Consider the following 23,630-nt stretch of genomic DNA (forward strand, 5'->3'; position numbering starts at 1 on the left):
TTTTTCAAGACTCATTAATTCCAGTAGCTGAGCCACCACTGGAACTAGTGCATTCTGAAATTCAGTAAACTACTCTTACTCCTGTTCCCTAACCCTGGTATTCTATGCTTATGACTTGCTTTTTCTGAATGTTTAGAGCTTATAGGGCATCTATTAACTGTTATTTCATTCTCCCACATAAGTCAACCAAGCCTAGTAGTTTGTAATATTTCACTGGTCCAGAAAGTGTTTACAGTAAACAATATTTGTTTCTAAAACAGAAGTGCACTTGGGTTCAAGTATCTATATAAGTAGCCTGAGGAGTGTAATAATATGTTAAGTGGAGCTGTTTATACTATTTTAGACACAGCATTGTTTACTGTGCATTAGTAATGTACTTCATGTTATGTACTTCAAGACAGTAATATGTCTCTTGCTTTTTTATTTAGCTGTAAAGCGTCTAGTATATTTGAACTGGGCAGCAATTAACAATTGTTTATGTTTAGGATTCAGTTTATATCCTGGTCTTTAGTTACACTATTAACATCCACATGGAGATACATTTACCTTTAGAAGGCTGCAACAAATTTTGTATGTATAAACTGAAATTGAATGACTACACGTGCCAAATAAATGAGTGGCATTTCTGTGGAGTGTATGTCATAGCATAAGTTGAGGTTTACATTGCAGGATTGTGGCTGTTACTTGTTCAGGTACTCCATGTTGTGTTTCCTACTGATCCTTAAAAGCAGAGCAGGATGTCAACTACTTATGTTGGTGAAATCTGAAATCTCCTATTCCCTTTTGTGACGTTTCTTGGGAACATTGTCAGTATTCGGGTGTTTTTTTAAACCTTTAAATGCAAACAGCAAAACTGGGTGCATTCTGACAGCTGCATTACCAGTGCTGTGCAGAAGCAAGATTATTTTTTATTTCTGCTTTGAAGCTCTTTTTTACTCTGTATAAGAAGTTAGAGCAGCCCTTTCCACTACAGTTTCACATAAGACCTCATGATCAAGTGTTAACTTATGATTCCAAACCATCACCTACCAATATCTGGGACGGTACTGCATGGTGCTTTTTAGACTTACTATCTGAACTGTTATATCATCTTGAAACTTGTATTACAAACTCATTATCTTGCTTCCTATTCCTTCTGCAGAACCATTCTGTCAGTTGGTCTTGTAAGACTTGTCTCCAGGACCAGACAGTTGGTACACAATGCAGATGTTAGTAAATGTTAGCGATTGCTTCTGACTACATCCCTGTGCTCATGGCCATCTACGTCCAGGTAGAGCCTGGGCTGGAGGAAAATGGGAAGCTTAGCAGACAGACTGCATGCAGCACTGCGGCTTCTGAGTGAGCTGCAACTGCATCTGCCAGGATTTGGCAGTCTGGCGTTGAAAGCAATTTCAGAGTCTGACAACCTGTCCCCAGGGCCATTGTGCTCATTATGTGTCAACTGTGAAATCTAATCAGAACAGTGATTTGGTTTGGTTTGGTTTTAAATTGATAGCAATTTGTTGGTAATTTCATTGTTTTACCTAGGACATGCATTAGGCTGTTTTATTGTTCAGTCAGAATTTCTCAAGGAAATTCATATCAAATGGACCCTGGAGCAGCAGCTTTGCTGCTCCATGCATTGGGTATTGCTGTGCTGGTAGGTTCGTTAAGGCCATTATCCTAGATAAGGCCTCTTCTTCCCTTTCAGGTACTTGGTCCTTGTGAACTACAATTAGTATTATCTGCCTTTTCAAACAAGAAGAAGTTGGGGACTATACCTGGTTTTCTTCTCAGTGTAGTTAAGATAATAAACCCTTGACTGCAAGCAACTGCAATGGATTCATTTTACATACCTCCTGGTGGCCCTAAGGCATTACACATACTGAAGGGAAAACTTAAGTCAACAAACAAGCCCCCAGTCTCATCAGCTGTTTCTTTGGATTGTGTTCTAATATAGGCTGCTCTAATAGATATTCAGGCTCTGAGCAAAAGCAAAGCATACCTGTGGAAACAATTTGGTTCTTGTCTTTTTCCTTCCTTCCCTTCCCTTCCCTTCCCTTCCCTTCCCTTCCCTTCCCTTCCCTTCCCTTCCCTTCCCTTCCCTTCCCTTCCCTTCCCTTCCCTTCCCTTCCCTTCCCTTCCCTTCCCTTCCCTTCCCTTCCCTTCCCTTCCCTTCCCTTCCCTTCCCTTCCCTTTTTTCTTCTTTCTTCTTTCTTCTTTCTTTCTTCTTTCTTCTTTCTTCTTTCTTCTTTCTTCTTTCTTCTTTCCTTTTTTTTCTTCTTTCCTTTTTTTCTTCTTTCTTCTTTCTTCTTCTTTTTCTTTCTTCTTTTTTCTTTCTTCTTTTTTCTTTCTTCTTTTTTCTTTCTTCTTTTTTCTTTCTTCTTTTTTCTTTCTTCTTTTTTCTTTCTTCTTTTTTCTTTCTTCTTTTTTCTTTCTTCTTTTTTCTTTCTTCTTTTTTCTTTCTTCTTTTTTCTTTCTTCTTTTTTCTTTTCTTTCTTTCTTCTTTTTTCTTTCTTCTTTTTCTTTCTTCTTTTTTTCTCTTTTTTTTTTTCTTCTTTTTTCCTAAAAATGGGGCTTCAACAAACACTGCAGGAGTACTCTCAGCCCTTCTGTGAAGCTTGCACTTCCCTTGGTGTGTGAAGAGATCTGAAGAAACTGAAAAATCTGTCAGCATTATGAGTCGCTGTATTAAACTTGGAAAAAATAGTGACAAAATTTCTCACGTGTACGTTTTGCAGTCCGAGAGACCTCAGCTGTTTTATGTGGTTGAAATAAAAAAAAAAAAAAAATTATGCTTTTGGAAATGGCTAAGAACTCCAGGTTCTTTCAGCCAGAGAGGGTGGTTATGACAACAGTCTATAACTAGGAAGGCATCGTCCTTTTATGGATGAAGTAAAGAATACTAAGGAATACTTAAGAAAGTATAAAATTTAATCTGAACCCAGGTTCTGTGATTGGCACTTATAATGTACCTTGTTTAAAAATATTTAAATAGGGAACTGTTAATTGAGGGCTGTTTCATTTATAGTTCTGCTTGTTGAATAATTCCTCCAAACCCAAAATCTCAGGGTTCTGAAACATTTTGACATACTTAGGCACTAATTCTTTTGTTACTTGGAGAATATTTTAGAAGGCTTTAGTCGTCGTTATCACTGACATAGATACTTTGCTAATTTAAGTTCATGTATATGGATGATGAGCATGAATAACTTTTTGATTTCAGGTTGATACTCATATCCATGCTGCTGCTTGCATGAACCAGAAACACTTATTAAGGTTTATTAAGCACACATATCAAACGGAGCCCGACAGGATTGTTGCAGAGAAGAAAGGCAAGAAGATGACTTTAAAGCAAGTCTTTGAAAGCCTTCACATGGACCCTTATGACCTCACTGTAGACTCTTTAGATGTCCATGCAGTAAGTCTATCAAAATGACAAAGTAAACAAGAAAAAAGCTAAGTTTAAGTGTGAAATTCTGGTTTCTACAGTTTTTGCATGGTAACTTACCAAATCAGAATTTGAACTCATGCATTACTTTGCACGTTTGACTTAAGTTACCATAGGCTTTTTCTTTTATGTGCCTTTTATTGCTAGGCAATTTAATTTACAAACTATTGTGTGTACTTAAATCCATGGTTATTTGGGTTTTTTTCGTCCTCCAGGGTCGTCAAACGTTTCATAGATTTGACAAATTCAATTCCAAGTACAATCCAGTTGGTGCCAGTGAGCTGAGGGACTTGTATTTGAAAACTGAGAACTACATTGGTGGTGAATATTTTGCTCGTATGGTCAAGGTAAATAAGTTTCAAGGTTTTCCAGCTATAGAGAAATTAAGGTTTGTAAAAGGTATGTGATGTTATAATTGTATTTAGAGCTAACACTATGGTTAAGTGATTCCAAGTACTGGGCTTGCTCTGGCAGTTCATCAGAGAAAGGCCTCTGCTAAGTCAGCCACTGCTGCTTTCTAAATCATTTTATGAGGTAGAAACTCATACACATAACCTGCATGTGAGTTCAAAGCAGTGTTGTGTACACTTTCAAATTAATGGAGAGCAGCCAAAAGTCAATTCATGGGCTTAATATTTTGTGAAGATGTAGTAGGCTAGTGATAGCTGCTAGGGAAGGAGGGGCTACGGCAATGCCTCCGCATAAAACTGTATCTACACATGTATGCACAGGCTTCAAATTAATTTCTTACAACCAAAGAATTAGTAGTTTTCATGAACTAGATGTCAGCTTTTCTTAAACATACAGAAGTGCTTGTCTAAAATCAAAAAGCCTTAAAATTGCTTACTACCATGGATTTTGGGTCAGATTCTCTATTGGTCTGCATATTTTATGTAGTCATTTACGACAATTTAAGTAGTATCATTCTGAGTTACCAATTTTAAACATATGTCTTACAAGGGTATTAGCAATAACTGCACAAGAATATTGTCCTCTAAATCTAGGTGTTACAGTTTGTAACACTCAAATGATTCTGAGATAGCTTGCCAGCAGAATATTTCAATGCCTAAAATAAAATAATGGATTAATAGACAAAAGATTTCCTTTTTATCTTTAAAGAGTGAAAATACAATTACGTCTGGTCTGAGGAAAATAGAATGATAAATATATTACTAGCTGTAAATGATCTTCAGTGTCCATATTAAAGCAAATATATTTATTACTTAATAGGAAGTAGCCCGTGAACTAGAAGAAAGTAAGTACCAGTATACAGAACCCCGCTTATCCATTTATGGACGGTCTCCAGATGAATGGCTGAACTTGGCAAAATGGTTCATTAAGCATAAAGTTTATTCCCCTAATATGCGCTGGATAATTCAGGTTCCCAGAATCTAGTAAGTAATCAGGAGCTCTTGGTAATTTTAATAGTTTGAAATCATACCAATGATTTGTTTTAATTTCTGATATTTTTTAGATGGTTTATGAGCTTTCCTGTAGTTCTATTTATAAGTAACAGCCTGGGAAATTTATTTTTGATCATTGCTGCAATTTTCCTGACAGTCTGGGGGTGGAAGACAGGAGATGGGGTTTGAATCTACTCTTTATAAAGCTATTCAAAACTACTGTGACTTAGTTGTAAGTCTAAAGATACTAAAAATCAAAAACTACAACTGGGTGAAATTAAGCTGCATTCAAAGGCAAGTTAAAACACAATTATTGATGAAAATAAGTCACCTCTTGAATTCCATAAACGAGAACTGTTATCACCGAATTTCCTCAAGATCAGTGACTAAATGACAGCAAACTTGGAAATGCAACCCTGCTTGCTGATTTACAAGCTTAAATCAGTACCAGTTTTTCTTAGGTTTTAAGCATCCTTTGGGACTTTAATAAATGGTTCTTTGTTTCTAATACATGTATTATAATACAGTCTCCCATGATAATTTTGTCAGCCTTAAAGCTGCGCTTCATGTTTGGAAATTGCACAGTTGGAATATGAGTAGAGAAAGAGCTGTCACGGTTGCATATATCCCCCAGAGTGTGTTTCTCATTAGGGAGAAAGTTTCTGTCCTTTAATTTCTTATGTAGCGATTTCTTATGTACACAGTAGAATCAACACCTTCATTAAGTCATGCACTTAATGACACACTGAAGTACTGTCCCTCTGTTCTGAGAGGCTCACTAAAGCAGAATATTCTAGTTTTGTTTGAAGTAGTTAACAACTTTGGAAAACACAATCTTTCAGGAGAGGTAATGCCTTATCTCACCTGTTAGTACTTGGATTGCTGTAAAGGAAAGGGTCACGCTTTTTGAGAGAGCATTTACCCTTGCATACTGTCTCTATTTTTGGAGTGCTCAGGAGCTCCAGCAGAGCCTGGATGAAGCAGAGTGGCAGGAAGTGAAGGAAATGGAGGACAGAGACAAGCCCTGCCCTGACATAAACTTTTAATTTCTTAAGCCTGGCAGAACTGAAGCTGTAGGATAAACTCAAATAACAACAAATGTGAAAGTGGAGGAAAAATAAAAGCAAATTAAAGAATGGTCAAAATTGTGTATTTATTCCTTTTCAGTGACATATTCAGGTCAAAAAATATTCTGCCTAGTTTTGGGAAGATGTTGGAGAACATCTTTGTACCTTTGTTTGAAGCAACAATCAATCCCAAAGACCACAAAGAATTGCACCTTTTCCTCAAATATGTAAGTATGTTTGGATTTTCTGTCTCACGTGAAACGGATCCTCTCCTACTCATAAATTTTGTTTGTCCACAGCTGTTTGCAGACACTAAGATCTTCCTCCTCCACAGATTACTTGTATTACTGTTTTAAAGCTCTCACATGCAATTTAAAAAAAGCCTGGGTAGGGTCCTGTTGTTAAATAGTTGCCATTTATTTCCCTGAAACAGCTCATCAGCTCTTTATTTGTCCTCTCCGTAATGCTCGCTATGACCAAAAGCCATTTGCATGCTTTTGTGCTGAGAGAACATAGTAATCCAGGATGTGCACCATGAGCTTGCCTCTGGGACTGGCCTTCAAAAAGGAGGCAACTGAGAGGAAGCATTGTGTAGATCCTGATGGGACTCAGAAGTGGGGATGTAGCTGCTGGGATGTGGTTAAAAGAGACATTTCCAAGTATGCCTCAGTTCAGAACTCTCAGGTTTCCTGGGAGCCTCTGGCCTTCAGCTGCTTTTCAGATAACAAAGCAGACGAGTTTAAAGGATTCTAATCTGGATCTGATGGAATCTTACAGGCGTTTGTGCACCTGGGCCTCCTGTTTGTCTCAAAAAAAAAAAAGTGTGTGTGTGTGTAAAACTGCCATCAAGAAAACACATAACTCCTGCTGCCTGCAGAGAGTGTTAGGAGGGCAGGACTGCTAGCGTAAGGAGGGAAATGAAGATGCTTTGTACAAGCAAGTCGTGAAGCAAAAGTAACATTGACATTTGCTTCTTGAAAACACTGGTTTCCGTCAGTCTCTTCTCCCACCAGGTGACTGGCTTTGACAGTGTTGATGATGAGTCCAAACATAGTGGCCATATGTTCTCTGACAAAAGCCTTAACCCTGACCTCTGGACCAGTGAGAAGAATCCCCCGTATAGCTATTATTTGTATTATATGTATGTGAACATCATGTTGCTAAACAACCTTAGAAGGTAAGTAGTCGCTTTTCTCTTTTACGAGATTCCAGAAAGCAAAATCAATAATCTTAGTCTCAGTCTAAGTCAGTGTCTATCTAGATCATATATCTGTTGAAGCAAAGGTTATCTTGAATTATTTTTAAGAGTCCAAAAGGAGCACACAAGTTATTTTGAAAATGTTAACTGCAAAATGAATTCAGATGCAATATTCAGAAATTGTAAAGGCATCGGCTAATATACTGGTTTGACACAAAACTGACTTATTGACCTTTGCTTGGATTCATAGTGGATTTCCAAATATACTGTACCTGTTGGTAGGTTGCTATCTTCTGGTAATTTAAGAGGTACAAATTTATGTTGTGAAATACTGGTTTTAGGGCTGCTGCTGTTACCAAAGATAGACAAAGGAGGACATAATTAAACTGCATTTAAACTGCAATTAGACTGTATATCTAGCTAACTTACTTTAGCATGCTTGTTGACTCATTCAGTTTTAGTACCTTTGAGACCAATGTCTAGGCAAGTAATGCAGAGAGGTATGATACTGAATGTGAGATCATGACTATAAAAGCAGATTTTGGCATCAGGCTCAATAAAGCCTGAAATTCAACATCAGGTTATGTTCCCGACTTTGTGGCTGACTCACTGAGTGATCTGCACAACTGACTCAAATTGAGGCACAGTGGGGTATCCACTGATATTACAGTGTCATCACTTACCTTGCAAGGATTTGGTTCATTATTATTTATAAAATACTTTGAGATTTTCTTCTAGGAGGTGCACAGACTTGTCATTTTCACAGGTCTTATTCAAGTTAACATTTAAAATGTTATTTCTTCTCTCCCACTGTTACCTCAAGCATTTCTTTCTTGACCACCCAATAGAATCAAAACTCATAATAAAAACATCGAATGGAAAGGACACAGGACAGCAGGTGATATCCAAGTCATCCCTTTCATCACACATCTCTTTTTTTACCTCAAAATCATTTCAACTACTGTTTGAAAATCTCCCTAGGTAATAATTAAATATTCTGTACAGCTAGGTGAGATAATGACACAATTCGTCAGCAATGACACAATGAGTCAGTAAAACTGTTCACCCTGTTAAACTTACTATTTGAGGCACCACAGCTAGACCCCTACAAGACTGTTTTATACTTTTGGTAGCATTAGCAAATTCAGCAAGGGTGGATTACATCCTTGCATACATTTTCAGGAGAAATGTGACTAAACTTCCATCCTAGAAATTCCTCATTACTTTAGTGGTCCTTGTTGAAATTCTTTGCTTTGAACATATCTAAATCTCTAAATACTTAGTTGTCTGCACTGAATAATAGGGTCCATTATAACCTAAAACCCAGCATAATTTTTAATACAGATAATAAAAATAAAATAGTTCTAGAATTTATAGTGTGAAGTCTAGTATAACACCTAACACTCCTGTGCAACTGAGGCTGTGGCTTTATGCTACACTTACCATGGTGAGATGGCAGGTTGTCACTGCACTACGTAGTGTTGGCTAACTCTTGGCAATGTGCTGCCACTGCTTCCCTCATTTTGAATCTAGGAGTTACGCAGCCATAGGTTGCATCAGTTCATTTAGCTTTCCATCCCCTAGTTCCCGCAGCTGAAAACAGTTTGATAACTGATCACCCAGTATTAAACAATTGCTAAATGAGATGTAACTGGGGAAGGAAAGACGGAAGACACAAATATGTTAGGTAATGGCAGGGGCTTGGGTGTAGGGACCTGCCCCTTTCAACAGCAGCCTGATTAGATGTCACATCAAACTGTATGAGAATGTGTAACTTCTTTTAATTCCCAAATTAATGATAATTATATGCAAAATAGATGAAAAACAGTGCATTAACAGTGCAAATTTGTTAGTGGAACTTGCTTTTAATCTCCTTAGGGAAAGAGGCATGTGTACTTTTCTGTTTCGACCGCACTGTGGAGAAGCTGGGTCTATCACACACCTTGTATCAGCCTTTCTGACAGCAGACAACATTTCTCATGGATTGCTATTGAAGAAGGTAACCTAAACTAATTGCTATCTGCTTAGACATCAGTTACTTGTTCAAACAGCAGTCACCAAATTGATTTTATCTGGGCAGCCCCAAAATCAATTTTCTTAGCAAGGTACAAGTAACTCTTCACTCTGATCAGAAATCCCACCTGGAGTGTTCAGCTCTGGGACCCCCAGCATAAGAAGGACGTGGACCTGCTGGAGCAAGTCCTGAGGAGATGATGAGAGGGTTGCAGCACTCCTATGAAGACATGCTGAGAGGGTTGGACTTGTTCAGCTTGGAGATGAGGAGGTTCAGGGGAGACCTTCGAGCAGCCTTCCAGTGCCTAAAGAGGCCAACAAGAAATCTGGAAAGGGACATTTTACAAGGGAATGTAGTGACAGAACAAGGGGTAATGGCTTTAAACTGAAAGAGAGTAAATTTAGACTAGATGTTAGGAGGAAGCTCTTCAGTGTGAGGGTGAGTGAGACACTGGAACAGGTTGTCCAGAGAAGCTGTGGCTGCCCCATCCTTGGCAGTGTTCAAGGCCAGGCTGGACAGGGCTTTGAGCAACCTGGTCTAGTGGAAGGTGTCCCTGCCTGTGGCAGATGGTTGGAACTAGATGATCTTTAAAGGTCCCTTCCAACCTAAACCATTGTGTGATTCTATGAAATAAATAAGCTCAGCTGAATTTTCTGTTTCAGCTACAAAACCAAGCTTTTCCGAAGTGAGTATTTTAAAGCTATGTCTTTACAGAGAAGATCAACTGTTCAGATATGTCAAGGACTTGACAGCAGCTGCAAGCAGAGCAAATTACGTGGAAAAAAAATGCCTAGACTTGTTGCTACTTCCTTAAGGAAAGCTCTAGTTCCTTCTGCAGAGGGACAAAGGTCATTTTCCCTGAGTGGCATCCCTGTACTTCAGGGTTCATTCAGAAATTCATTAAGGTTATGATTATTTACATCTAGAGTAACTGGGATCACTTGATCAAGAAATTTAACGTAGCTGTATAGCACAGTAATGTTTTATTTACAGCTTGCTGCTTGTGACAGGACAAACGTTATCATTCCTGGTGTATCAGTTAATGAAAACCATCACACAAGTCATCTCCAGGCCACTGTCCTGTAATTAAAATAATTGGTCAGTGGGTGGCAGACTTGCACTGAGTTTATTGTAATTTTTTGGAAAGCATTCTCTTCTAAATTGGGTTTTCTGGTTTATGCTGTAAAATTCTCTTTTGACATATCCAAGAAAAAAGAAAAATCTTGCCTAAAATAATATCTGACGTTATGCTCAGAACCAGTAATTCCTAAAATTAGAACCAGACAGAATAGTACCAAGGCTGTATGTGACCAAAGCATTCTTCTCTTCACTCTCTTCTGCTTAGCCTGGTGTGATAACCTGGCATAGCAGATGATGATAACAATAAATAATGACAATGATAATAATAATGGCACTTACTAGGTTCACAGGTTGGTTAAGTAAAAAATAGCAATAAAGATGAGGTGACTACAAATGATTTATATTATGTGCAACAGCCACACATCACGTATGATAAATTTAAACCTTTTCTGCACCTAAAATTTACCTATTGGACTGCAGTTTTGAAAAAATAAACTGCTTAGCAGTTCTTACGTATCTGTTTCCTGTGACTTTCAGGTTTTGGGAGAAGGTATGCAGTTAGTATTAAATGCAGTGCCCTGCATAGTCGTATACACTTATTAATCTACAGTAATATTAGTCACAGTATTTTTAAAAGGATGACATATATGTTGAAGAATGTAGATTATTTTTATAAAAATCAGTAACATCTAAAATTCAGACTTTAAAATGCTTTCTAAATAAGTCAGAGTTTAGTGTCAACCAAATTTTCTGGGTCTTATTCCTCCCTCCATAACGCAGTTTCTGTTTTATCCAAGGGAAATCCTTCCTTTTTTTCATTAGCCCTTAGTACCATTAAATGCTGATTGTGTTTTGTTTTGCAGAGTCCTGTCCTCCAGTATCTTTATTATCTTGCACAAATACCCATTGCTATGTCCCCACTTAGTAACAACAGCCTATTCCTGGAGTACTCAAAAAATCCACTACGGGAATTTCTACATAAGGGACTTCATGTCTCTCTCTCCACGGATGATCCTATGCAGTTTCATTATACAAAGGTAAGAACAAGAAGCACTTGTCTTTGAATTTGGCAACAGTACCACATAGACCCAGAATGACCTGAAAGCTATTTTATATCGTTGCTTAGGATATCAAGTTTCATGTCTTTTAGTCACTTCATTCATTATCCTTCCTCATTCTCAGTCTACTCACTGTTAGGTTTCAGAGGGAAATGTCTGATTTCCTAATTATGTTTCTTTTGTACTCTTGCCTCTCCAGTGTTGGCTGTTGAAGTATAGAATGAAGGATGAGGCTGAAGGGAGGTTTGAGCCTTCATAAACAATCCTCTAGAGTGCCAGGAAAGTCCAGTTTCCTTACTAATAAATCTGGGGAAGTACATTACAAAAACACAATGTGGAACCTCTGAAGATGACAGCTGTTTGCTCAGTGAACAGATTCTTGCCTTTGGGTGGCCTGGCAGGACAGAACTGCCTGGTCATTGGTTCTGATGCCCCTGTTTTGTGGTTGGCACTGACTTGAGTCATGTTGTGCTTTAGAGTGGCCTGTACATTGCTCAATTGTCTTGACTTGTGAGGACAAGCTGAGCTCTGGTGTGCCTCACCCAGGCTTCTGGCCCATGACATGTCTCTGCTAGAAAAGACAAGAGAGCTTCTGTGGGGGCTTTTGCATGGATGTAACGCAGCACGAGCCAAGTTACACATAGTGTGGAAGACCCTAAGCTGTGACAGCCCACTAGTCACACCCAACCTCCTTGTGTGGAAGGTCAGAAGTGAGAAATTGGCCGGCTATCTGTCTATGTAGATATTTGTTAAAGAGTTATGAGACTAGATCCTCCAAGGTGTTTATATACCCTGGGATCTCATTTGAAATGCCTCTAAGGATCCTGACTGCAGGCTACAATTTCTTAGCCTAAGATAACTGGATACCCCGTGCCTATTACTTAACAGTTGTCCTTGGGAAATGTGAAATAAACAATGCTTTTTATTAGTAACTGTGATGTTAAAATCTTAAACCCTCTAATTTTTCACAGCTATCTAAAGAGCATATATGAATTTCTTTAATAATGAGTACATATCTCCATATACATCCTATTTACATCTAACTTAATATTAAACATATTTTGGTGATACAGGAAGCTCTCATGGAAGAATATGCTATTGCAGCCCAGGTGTGGAAACTAAGTACCTGTGACTTGTGTGAAATAGCAAGAAACAGCGTACTACAGAGTGGATTGTCAGATAAGGTAATTATGGCTGAAAAAATCCCTTTTTGTGAGTATCAGGGCAAGTAGGAACTGAGAAGTCAGTAGTCTGAAAATTGACTAGTAGGTGCTTCTGTGATGTATTTGCATACATCCCTATTCTCTTTTCCAGAAATGTTCACAAAGTATCTGCTATGCAGTCTTACATTTTAACAAGTATTACCATTACATTTTTTCCTCATTAGCTTTGTTTTGGAATTCCCAAAACATGCAGAGACCAGGTGCCTGTTTAGACTCAGTTCTGCCTCCAGTCCCAAACCTTTAATTATTTGGGTGATATGCCTCTGCCAGCAATTTCATACATCATGTCTTGCATTGAGTAAAAACAAACTGTCTGTCAAAATCAAGATGTGTTTGCTAAGAAGGGAGTACTACAGAAAATATTCTGGTTTAGGCAGCCAGTCAGATTAGATTAAATTCCCTTTTGGCTTGAAAATTCTATACATCCATGGTTTTCTCTAGGACTTACTTTAGAGCATCTTTTCTCTCACTTCTGTGTCATTTTTTAAAACATTGCCTCCAAGGAGGTGGTATGTGAACGGGCTTTATGACTATATTCTGCTGTTTCTTCCAATATTTTTTAGTGACAACTACAAATTTTCCTCCTGTGCAATATTTAACTAACAAAAGAAATCTAAGCCTCTTTTTGACCTCTGACATGAAAAGTGGAGTAGTAAAGACCAAACACTAGCACAGAGGGTTTTAGCAAGCGAGACTGAATGCATTGCTGAGTAATTATATATGTAACTTTGGCCTTAAAATATCCAGAATTGGTTAAGACTCTGAGGCAAAGTTCAGTGGCCAGCTAGTTGAAGGTACTCTTTTCACTTTCACTGGAGTCATTCAGCTAACAAATACTCAGTTAGACAATAAATCAAATCAGTTGAACTGACTTCTTCCTTTTTATGTTTAATCCCACTCACAGGAAAAACAGAAATTCTTAGGGGCGAATTACTGTAAAGAAGGGCCTGAAGGAAATGACATTCGAAAAACAAATGTAGCACAGATCCGGATGGCCTTCAGGTACGAGACACTGTGCAATGAACTTAGTTTCCTGTCTGATGCTATGAGAACAGAAGAGATTTCTACTCTGACAAAGTAATTACAAACTCAAAGAAACCAGAACATATCACTCCTAAGTAGGATAAACTGCTAATTAACATTGAATCGTCTTTGATGCTGTCAAGACATAACTGAACAGTACAGAAAGAAAAGATTATCTATGGAAGGTAAACAGTGTTTGCCATTATTTTTTAATGCATTATTCTCATTGCAAAAACTTCAGTTTTTTTCAACATTAGGCTTTGTAAGATGGCTGTAAATACTAAATGCAAACTCAGATTCATGTAATATTTGTTTCATGCTGTCTTAACTGTACACTATATTGTAGCTTGGAAAACAACAGAGAATATTCGTAGCGCATCTGTGATATGCACCTTAGGATTCTGCAGATGTGGAACAGTACACATGCACCTGGTTTTGTCCTGCTATTCTCAGCATCAGTCATGGCATTTAGCACTTGTAAGTTTAACCCTTTATCATTAGCAGTTTGTATGGGGTGCATAATTTTGAGGCTAGCCTTTCGTTCTGGAAGGTGTTCTGACACAGTTTTTATCTTAATGTTTCAGCAGTTAGACTGGAAAACAAGAAAAACCAAAATCAGGTAGTCTTGTTTAATGACTAATTACGTCCTGTTGTCATGTAGGATGTCTGTGAAGAACAGCAGATTAATGCTTTTTAATCTAGTAAGTAGAAAACATGGTGTCAAAATCATCACTATTGTACATTGTAATAATAAGTCTAATTATATCATGAAAACTTTGCCTTGAAAGGTGAGAACACTTTTTTATTGCTTTGTAATGGGAATATGTGGATATGCCAGTTCAAATTACTCAGAAATTTATGCAGATAATTTTGGTTGCATGTAAAGAGAAATTTTTTACTTGAACAAAGGAAGTGTTCTTATGAATCAGTGGTAGAAACTCCAGACGTGGGTTCTGGTCCTACTTCTGACATCTTTTTTACACATTTGCATTAGTTCGTATTTTAGTCAGTTAGAGTTGAATGAGAAGTCAAACTGTCTATTTGTACAGAAGCTAGCCCACTTGAAAGAGGGCATTTCAAATCATGTTAAACTTTTTATTTATGATGGAGTGGCTAGTAAAATACAGCTACTGGAATATTTATCACTTTCACTCTTTTTTCTATTTGTTCATCCTTCTTAAGACACAGTACTAGACATTCAGAAAAGAGTAAAGATTATAACATGATGATAGCATCTATATGTACTGTGGAAGCTGCATGTAGTTTCACACCCAAAAAGACTTGAGGCTAGGGGCAGCAGAGGATGCTGATGCCTTTAAGTCCAACATTACACTTCTTGAGACCGAGAGTCCCTAAGCTAGGATAACAAGCCTACGGTTAGAGCCTTTGGGATCTCATATAATACAGAGGGAGGTTAGGCAGCTTTGGAGAGTAATTGAAAATTCATGCACAAAAAAGACAAATAATGAATACTAACCCATCAAGCCTCACTAAACCTAGAACCCTGTATGTTTTACATCAGACTACTTGTGCCACTTTTATTTCTTAGGCCAGGCCCTTCCTCCAGGGTTTGGGCATCTACATCCTTCCTTTCAAGAGCTGATCAGGTCTCATTTTCCCTTGTAAATGCAGCCAGAAGTAGCAGTGGTGACATGACCAGTAGCAATTGATTCATAAATGGCGTAAATGTATATAAGCATTGAAGACATACGCTCTCCCTTCAGGCTGTGGCACTTCAAAGCAATACCTACAAGGACACTTTTCAAATGTACCTGCTGCCCTGAATGGTGATTGCAGGGAAATGGCACCAAAGTAAGGGAAGGAGGAATTCCCTATCACCTCCTATAGCTGTGCAGCCCTGTAAGAGCCCCACAAGAGAGACTAAACCTAAAGATCTTTAGGAAGCAGCCTGAAAGTAAGCCTGCTCCAAGGGAGACCAAGGCACAGGAAGAGAGTTCTGGCCATCCAGTCATTATTACAGTGTGTCATGCATTGGGACTGCAGTGATTGCAGACATTGTTAATCTAAAATATGGTGGCATATTGACAGGTGGTGGGAGACTTCAGCTCTTCAGCAACCTAGCCTAATGTCTGCAGTGTTCAACTGCTGCCAGACTTTGTACTCCTTGTGCAGCTAAAAAACTGTGCTACAGCGAAACTGTGCTACACTGTTCAACTGTACAATAATGCAATGGTCCAAAGTTCTTAAGTCAACACCACCTATTGGCTTCACTGTTCTTAGCAGTGAAGCATAAGTTCATGTGCTAATACGCATTCAGAAGCATATTAGTTCATATGCTAATATGCATTCATAATGCATTATCAGGATTGGTGAATGTAATTTTCTTAGGACAAAGTGTGGTTAGGACAAACAGTGGTTCAAGTATTTTAGCTACATAAAATGCAGACGCCTTGTTTTCATTAGTACAACTTACTAATCAGTTGTTATCAACATAACATTACCTGAGAAAAGCATCTCTGTCCAGGTGAAATAAGCAACATGCTTGAAGAATCTGAACTGTAAGTATTTTTATCTGACAAACATTATTGTACTTAGGTTGTTTCGCCTTAAGACTGCTACTAGTGTTGCTTTCGTTGTCACTTAGATCTCTTACTTAGTTTTCTTAATATTATACCAAATTTGTGTATGTTTAATACCTTTTCATCTTTCCTTACCTCAAACTCAACAAGTTCTAATATGTCTGTAGCTCTTATTAAAGAAAAAAACCCAAACTGGATTTGAATATAGTTAATGGACAGTAATTAGGATTTTGACAATAATAACAATAACACACAAATGGCCATGAACACATACACTGCTTTCTGGGCTTCCATGTGTGCTGCTTTTCAGGATAAGTTGAGCTAATAGTGCTGCATTTAGGGAAAGAAACCTGACATCCTTTCAAGCTTCCATAACTACACTTCTTTTGGTCATCTTTTAATTAGGCAAAAGTTACTGATTCTCAAGTTCAGTTTTTAAAATTCAGCTGCCTTTTTTTTTTTTCCAAGTTGCACTTCTCTTCTGATGTATGGCTGTTCAAAATAACCTTGCAGTCTGAGGATATGTTTGTAATGAAGGGCAGATCCAGTGTGAATTACTGTCGTAAACGTTTACCCAAATGCAAGACAGGGCAGTTGCTGATTCCCCCTGCCGCCACAGTGTTGAGACCAAACCTGGTTACATCACAGCTTGCGTTTTACTCAAACAGAAAGGGACTTGGAAGAACATCATTGTAGGTGGTGACTGGGGTGGGTGTTGCTTCAGAATGGGAGAATATCCTATCTTCTCATCATCTGATTGGTGTTAAGGTTCAAACATTATTCAAGACTTCCTTAAATGTTAGCTTAGAGCATTCTATACTTTCATCTAAAATGGTTCATTATGGTTATTTGATGTTTACAACATATCTATCCGAACAGTTTCTAGCGATGCTCTTCTGTTATATTCCTTTAGCAAACTTCAGGCATTTGCTGTGCTGCTGGGTTATACAAGTTTTTTTCTCACATCAGAGCCACCTTATCTTCTCCTATAATTTTTTTCTTTACTTGTCACTAAACCTTTCTGTTCTATTTGCCTAATTAAAATCTAAGTCTGAAAAAGGTGGGTGGGGGGAGGGATATCTGTAAAAACTGCTTTTTCTTTCTGTGCCTGGGTTAAGTCATGTTTATCTTTTGCCTTTTGTGGAAGCATTAAACATTACACTAATAAATAAATTATAAAATAATACGGTATGTTTTTTGTCTGTGTATACCTCTCAATAAAATTGTAGCTGCTGCAAATCTCTGCATTTAGGCAGAACTAATCCTCTTAGCAGTACAGAAGACCAAACCAAAATTAAGGACTACCACAGCATGAAAACTGGAAAAAAAAACCAAACCCAAAACCCCACAACCAACAACAAAACCCTAGTGAAGATAGATAGAGAAGATAATAAGCAATATTTAGGAGGAGGAGCTAAAAGCTCAGCTGACTTAAAGCAATTCAATGTTATAAAAAAACAACTGTTCTGATTTGTGCCAGTAGAAGACTTGGCATAAAGTCCTGAAGTGAAACTATAGTGTAGGGCTGCCCCACTGTCTCTTGGTGCCCTGGTTCCGTGCTCATTCCAACTGGGCATCAGGATAGGGCATGTGGCTGTGGCACCTCTTCCTGATCCTGGAGCCTCACCTTGCTCTTAACAAGAATCAAACCACCTGAATTTGGTAGCAGCAGAACAGTTCTGACAGTCACAGCTGAAACAGTTTAAGCAGTACACAGGACTGCTTTATCTGACAAAACACAACTAAGAGCCAACAAGTGACAAATTGAAATAGTATCAATATGGACATTCTGCTACAGTCAAGATGACTTTTGAGGAAAAAAAAGTTTAACACAAGTTATTTTCTTCAGTAGAAGATGTAATAACAATTTTAGATGGCAATGTGTCTCTTTCTGTACAGAAACCCTTCATTTTTGTACACAAGCAGCACTCATGAAGCATGGGAGTACAGATTCATCTGTAAATGAAGAATGTGTATTTCCTACCTATACCTCAAAGCACTAAATATCAATGTTAAGCAGCACAGAGAAAAGTGTATATATAATAGTGAAACAGGAACACTGCTAACTCATTAATCATTAACCATGACTAGCATGTATGTACCATCTCACATGAAAAATGTTTTTTGGAAGGTCTATTAAAGTGGGTTGGAACCACATTAGCATGGAAGCATAGATTGTTGTATCAAACCCCTATTTTGTTCCACATACATACAATCAAATTCCAGAAGGGCAGGCTTCTGACTAATTTAAGCTTAATTCATACCACCACCTTGTATTTTCAAATAGCACTTTGAACCAAAGAAGAGGGCTCATTTAATTACCTGTTGGATGGTATTCAACCCACCAGATAGATATGCACTGGGAAAAGTTCCATCCAAGTTCTCAAAACTGTCGGCTTTTTGTTTGTTTGTTTTTAAATTTCAGGCCTACAAAACCTATGCCTCCTATTCAGTATTTTAACCTTGATAGTTAGGTTATTGAGGTAAGCAATCACATGCTAACTGACATTGCGACAGCTCAGATACAAAAGTAGAATGTGTCATTAGATCCCTCAGACATAACATTCCTTGGAACATGACTAGTTCACAGCAAAACCCATTATCTAGTGATCCTACACCACAGCTACTGGAAAAAAACCCTACTGTCTCACTCAAGTTAATTTCAGCTATGCATAGCAACAGGAAAAGAGTGTTTAATCTTTACAGTATGTTGCCCATGATAAATTCTAGAACCTTAAAACCAAACATCTGAAGACACGACAATTAAAAAAACCCAGTTTTGAAATTACTGATTTTTAAGACACACTTCTAAGAAAGCAGAAGTCTATTCACCCACTTAAAACAGGTGAGGATAAAACATTATGGTAAGTTATCTTCAAGAATGGTTTAACAACAGAAAAAGAATTAATTACTGTAATATTAGTGATATTAGAGCACGTGTATTTAGTGGATACAAAACTAAAGAATTATGTGTATGCAGTATTAAGAATTAAGGCCAGACAGGTTAACGTACAACTCCCATTTACACCCAGCATCTTTAAGGCTTTCCAAGAAGGCTACTGTTCCAGGATTCAGCAGGACACAAAGCACAGAGAACCATGGCCAAGATGTTCCGTCTAAAAATAATGCATTTGGCACATACAGCTGCGGGGGGGGGGGGGCATATTTGACAGCTCAGTTCAAACCTATAGCACAGAGATCTCACTGGCTGCCTTGTGTTTCCAAAACTGGCATTAGTATGGATTAGAAAACCTTTATAATTACAGACAGAATTCTCTTCAAAGGAAAGATATGCCAGTTAAATATGCCATTTCCCACTAAAAAAAGAAACATGCACATTATATTAGTAAGGTGTCTAAACTTGAAACCTAGTAAATACCAACATTTGTCAATTCCTCAAGTACACCTACCTCCTGGTGTCTCTGTCAACTGGTAAGGCTTCCAATTTTAATTTGCTCATCTGTTATAATGAATTCCTCTCCCATTTTTCACTTGGCTTCGAAGGATCCAAACAGATAAACCAAGTAACTAGACAAAGGAAACAGTTATAGTAATTATATACTTCAGTTATTATTTAAAACCAGGTAAAATCTGAGAATATTCCAAACCTTAGCATCCTTAAGGTTTAAAATACTCTGAGAAACATGCTGGAATAACTTGGGGAAAAAGTGAATCACACTTCTCTGAGGAAAAAAAGAAAAAATCCTTTCCCAAAAGAAACCCACTCCTCACTACTGTCCTTTAAAGTAGAGCTCTTTGTTTAACTTTTCCCATCCCTGCATAATGTTCCTATTTGTTTTGACAAAAGAAAAATTGGAGAATCAGAGTGGGTCTTTTCTGCAGATCTGCATTTAAGCTACCTTGTTAGTACGACACTGCAACGTTTAAGAGACATCTGACTCACAACGGCATCTTTTTAACCACAGCACCTGTACAATGGAATTGTATTTAGATTAATAGTCACTATTCAGACTTTTGTGGTATTAAAGCCAAGAGATTCCTTAAGCTTAAAAGAACATTTCTTCCAAAGTAACTTGCACCATTCATACACAAAGTTTAATATACTGGAATGTCCCTAGCTATTAATACAATCTAAAATGTTTAAATTACAATTTCACATTACAACGGTAAGAAATCACTTAACACAAGAAAGTTTAGTTTGTTCTAATGCCCCCACCAACAGCTATTCGTAGTAATTAACATTTCAAGGACTAGTTTCTGGAGCCCATTGCCATATCTGGGCCAATGTCATTCCTTTACCATTTCCAAAACTGTTTGCTAAATGTAGCACTTCAGACTAAGCAATACCAACCAGTATCAAATTACTAGTTTTTCAGTGTTAAGACTGAATCCCATGTTACATACAGTACATATATTTTACAAGGCACACATTACAGTACCTATATCACAGTAGTATGAATTACAGCAACTTAATTAAAAAAAGCTGTACAGAATACAAAGTTTATTTTTTCACTATTTAAATAATTTTTGCCCTAGAGTATATTGTAATTGCAAGTGTTACTATGCTGCAATTAACAACCTGTTTGCATCATTACAAAATTACATTTTAAGAAGTTCATGTAAGTTCTCAGCAGAAAGTCAACTTATAAAATCTCAGTTCAGAAGTATAATTCTTGAAATACTTGAAAAGTAAAGTTAGCTTGAAGCTTTAATTTAGATGCTCTTTCTGTTCCAGTGATACAAAAAGTTTAAAAAATTCAAAGGTTATTTTAAAGTTCTGAACATGGACTAATGCAAGCTCAAAAAGCAAAAAGAAACCAAACCAGTATGTGATTAGGAGTATTTGCAAATATTTTAGTGGAAAATCCCTGACCATTAACAATTTTTAGTTGTTGTCTATATGCAACCAAACAGTCCGCACATTTTCTTAAGAACACCTCATGATATCAAAGGATTAACAAAGGAAAAAAAATTAGTTCTAAGCTATATACATTCATAAACATATTTTTTCAATAATACAGATTTACACACTAAGCCCTACTGGCTTTTACATGATACATACAAGAGTCCGTTGCTTATCTGTCTTAATGATCAATTTGACAACTGTGCCATAAGCCAAGCTCAAATGGGTACCATATGCAACACACATTCCTTAACAAATAAAGTATAATAGACAAATTACCAAGATCTTGCCCCCAATGTAATTAAATTATTTTGTAGCCAACTATGGAAAAACAACCCAAATGTGCATATCCACATGTGTACATGCCTTTTAGTTCAGAACCTGTCTGTGATAAAAGGCCCCAGCCTTATGGCGTCATCAAATTTTAACAAGTATGGTAATTAAAAATGCAGTCTTACAGTAAGCAAAATTTATGCTGATATTCCCTCGAATGCTACACTTGAGTATTTCTCACTCAATTGCCTCAAGAGACTAGTATTTGTTAATATATGTATATTAAAAAAAAATAAATCATTTCGTTCTCTACAATAGCAGTTGATTTCCATAGCACTATTTATGCACAAAAGGCTGCAGATGGGTTTCCTGAATACTAACAATTTATTTTAGACTGTCTAAACTCAGCACTTTAAAGATTTTGTTCTGTTAGACACAGAAATACTGTTGCACTCCAGTTGTGATGTCCCTTTTCCCAAGTTGCACATGCACATCTCACTGCAAGCAACATTATTAAAGAAGTTTCTTCTCTGCTACATAAAAGCATATTGCACTTGTAGATATAAAGCACAGCAACCTTACTTAGATCAGCTTATAACTGATTTCATCCCTTCAAAAACTCAAAAGCAGCAGATAAAACCACAGCATCCGACTAAACTAGACCTTAACCACTAATTCAAATAATGGCATTCTCTTTAGATATGCCTGATGTTTAAAACTAATTTTGGCTGTTCTTTATCAAAAACTATAGAGGAACTGATTTACTTTTTTTAGGATTGTGTATGAAACTGTGTTTCCAAGCTAATAATACTATGCTAAACATTATATTTAAACAAATATCCTAGGAGATAATCTTGGTAGAAGAATAAAGAGAAGTGCACAAGTACATTTACAGAGCTGCCTACACTCTCCAAAATGGATTTAAAATACTACTACAACTCCTAACAGATCAGATTGATATCAGTATCTGTAAACTCTAAAAGCAGCAATAGCTGGCTACTAAAGAACAGGCAGTGGGACATCTTTGAGGTACAGAAGTAAAATTTCAAATTAATAATCACTAGTGCTAACTCATCATCTTTATTCACATTTGTCATGAAACTAAAAGTGAGTGCTTTTAAGGATAAGAACTGTGAGGTCAAGCCATCTGACATGGTTCATCTTCTGTAGCAATACACTGTGATGTTCAAACAGCAGTTAGCAGTTGTAGTTGTGCTGTTATAAATTGCTTCATCTAGTAGTCAAACTGTTAATATCAAAAGTTGTTGTTAAAAGAAACTCTGTTAATGATCAAAGAATTTACTGAAAGTACAGATTAATACTTAAGACTGCCCACACATAGAGTGGCTCATATACCCTCTGTTTTAAAAGAACAGCGTAGATGCACAGCAGCCAAGAAGTGAAGCAAGAGACAGACTGTGGAAGAACAGCAACGAGAGGTAAAAACAGATGTTTGTGAAAACGAAAGCTTCAAGTGCTTCTGCTATTATCAGCTTGTGGCCAGTGTCAGGGTCTGTGAGGCTGGCCAACCTCATCTACCATGTTAAGTATGTAAGTAGCGATATCGTCTTCAGTAGGTGCATCTGAGACCACCCAAGAATCACTTGCTCCAGCCACTTGCCGACGGCAGACAGGACAGCTTCTGTGGCGATCACTCCTGTTAGAAAGCCAGAGAAATGAGTATTTTTCATTGACGGTCTCTTCCTGGCCCCAAAAAGCCAAAAGAGCCCCCAGACAAAACCAACACAACCCAATGGAAACTTTAAGAATGACCAGGTTAGCTGGACTAGACCACCTATATGTATTTTTTTGTTTGAAAACTTTTTTTTTGGTGAGGAAGACTGGCCAACAATTCTGAATGTACCTCCATTCTTTAAGTGATAAATTTGGAGCCGTATTACTCATAATCAAGTTTGCTCAGGTTAAACAGAATGCATCTAGCTACCTGTCCAGAAAGTTTAAACAGAAATCTAAATTAATCTAAGTTAATTCTTCTCATCTTTAGATATTCAGCTGAGGTCCTTCAGAAACCAGTCCCCATAAGCTTCCTATATAAAGACAAAAAGGAACCCTTTTCCCGGGTCATTCAGCCCACTGAAGTTTAGTTGATCCCTTAGAGTGCCATCTCCTTCAGTGACTAACTCAGGGGTCCCAAATAATTATGCTTCTGAGCTGGAAGCCTCTGTTGTCTGCCTAGATCAAGAAGAGATGAACCTTAAAAATTGAGTACTAAAAAAAGAATGGTGTAACTGCAACTTCGTTAAGATTCATTAGCTGATTCACTAGCCAAAGTAGAATAATCCACTCTCCACCAGGTTGCTAACCTAAGCCCTGTATTGCTGATAGATGTTCAAATATTTTCCCTGAAAAGAGAGATGACAAGTTACACTCTGAGATCCAGCAATTTTTACTACCTTTTTTTCTTGTGGGAGGATGGTGTTTTAAGAGTAACTTCCT

At 37.5% G+C, this 23,630-nt stretch overlaps 1 protein-coding gene across 7 annotated transcripts in view; it reads left to right on the top strand.

The window, feature by feature from the left end:
- AMPD3 (adenosine monophosphate deaminase 3) overlaps positions 1-21,997 on the top strand; it is a 39,957-nt gene extending 17,960 nt beyond the window's left edge. For 5 of the 7 annotated variants that reach the window (XM_030483978.1, XM_030483976.1, XM_030483979.1 and 2 more), the window contains exons 7-15: positions 3,206-3,400; positions 3,646-3,777; positions 4,661-4,824; positions 6,001-6,127; positions 6,914-7,077; positions 8,977-9,097; positions 11,056-11,229; positions 12,324-12,434; positions 13,378-21,997. In XM_030483978.1, coding sequence (XP_030339838.1) covers positions 3,206-3,400; positions 3,646-3,777; positions 4,661-4,824; positions 6,001-6,127; positions 6,914-7,077; positions 8,977-9,097; positions 11,056-11,229; positions 12,324-12,434; positions 13,378-13,554 — 1,365 coding nt within the window. In that variant the 3' untranslated portion in view covers positions 13,555-21,997. Of the gene's footprint in view, positions 1-3,205; positions 3,401-3,645; positions 3,778-4,660; positions 4,825-6,000; positions 6,128-6,913; positions 7,078-8,976; positions 9,098-11,055; positions 11,230-11,449; positions 12,435-13,377 lie in introns of those variants that run through there. The other 2 variants (XM_030483982.1, XM_030483981.1) reach the window with 2 other exon arrangements.
- The last annotated feature ends 1,633 nt before the right edge of the window (positions 21,998-23,630 follow it).

Source organism: Strigops habroptila, chromosome 4 (genome assembly GCF_004027225.2).
Source record: "Strigops habroptila isolate Jane chromosome 4, bStrHab1.2.pri, whole genome shotgun sequence".
NCBI lineage: Eukaryota > Metazoa > Chordata > Aves > Psittaciformes > Psittacidae > Strigops > Strigops habroptila.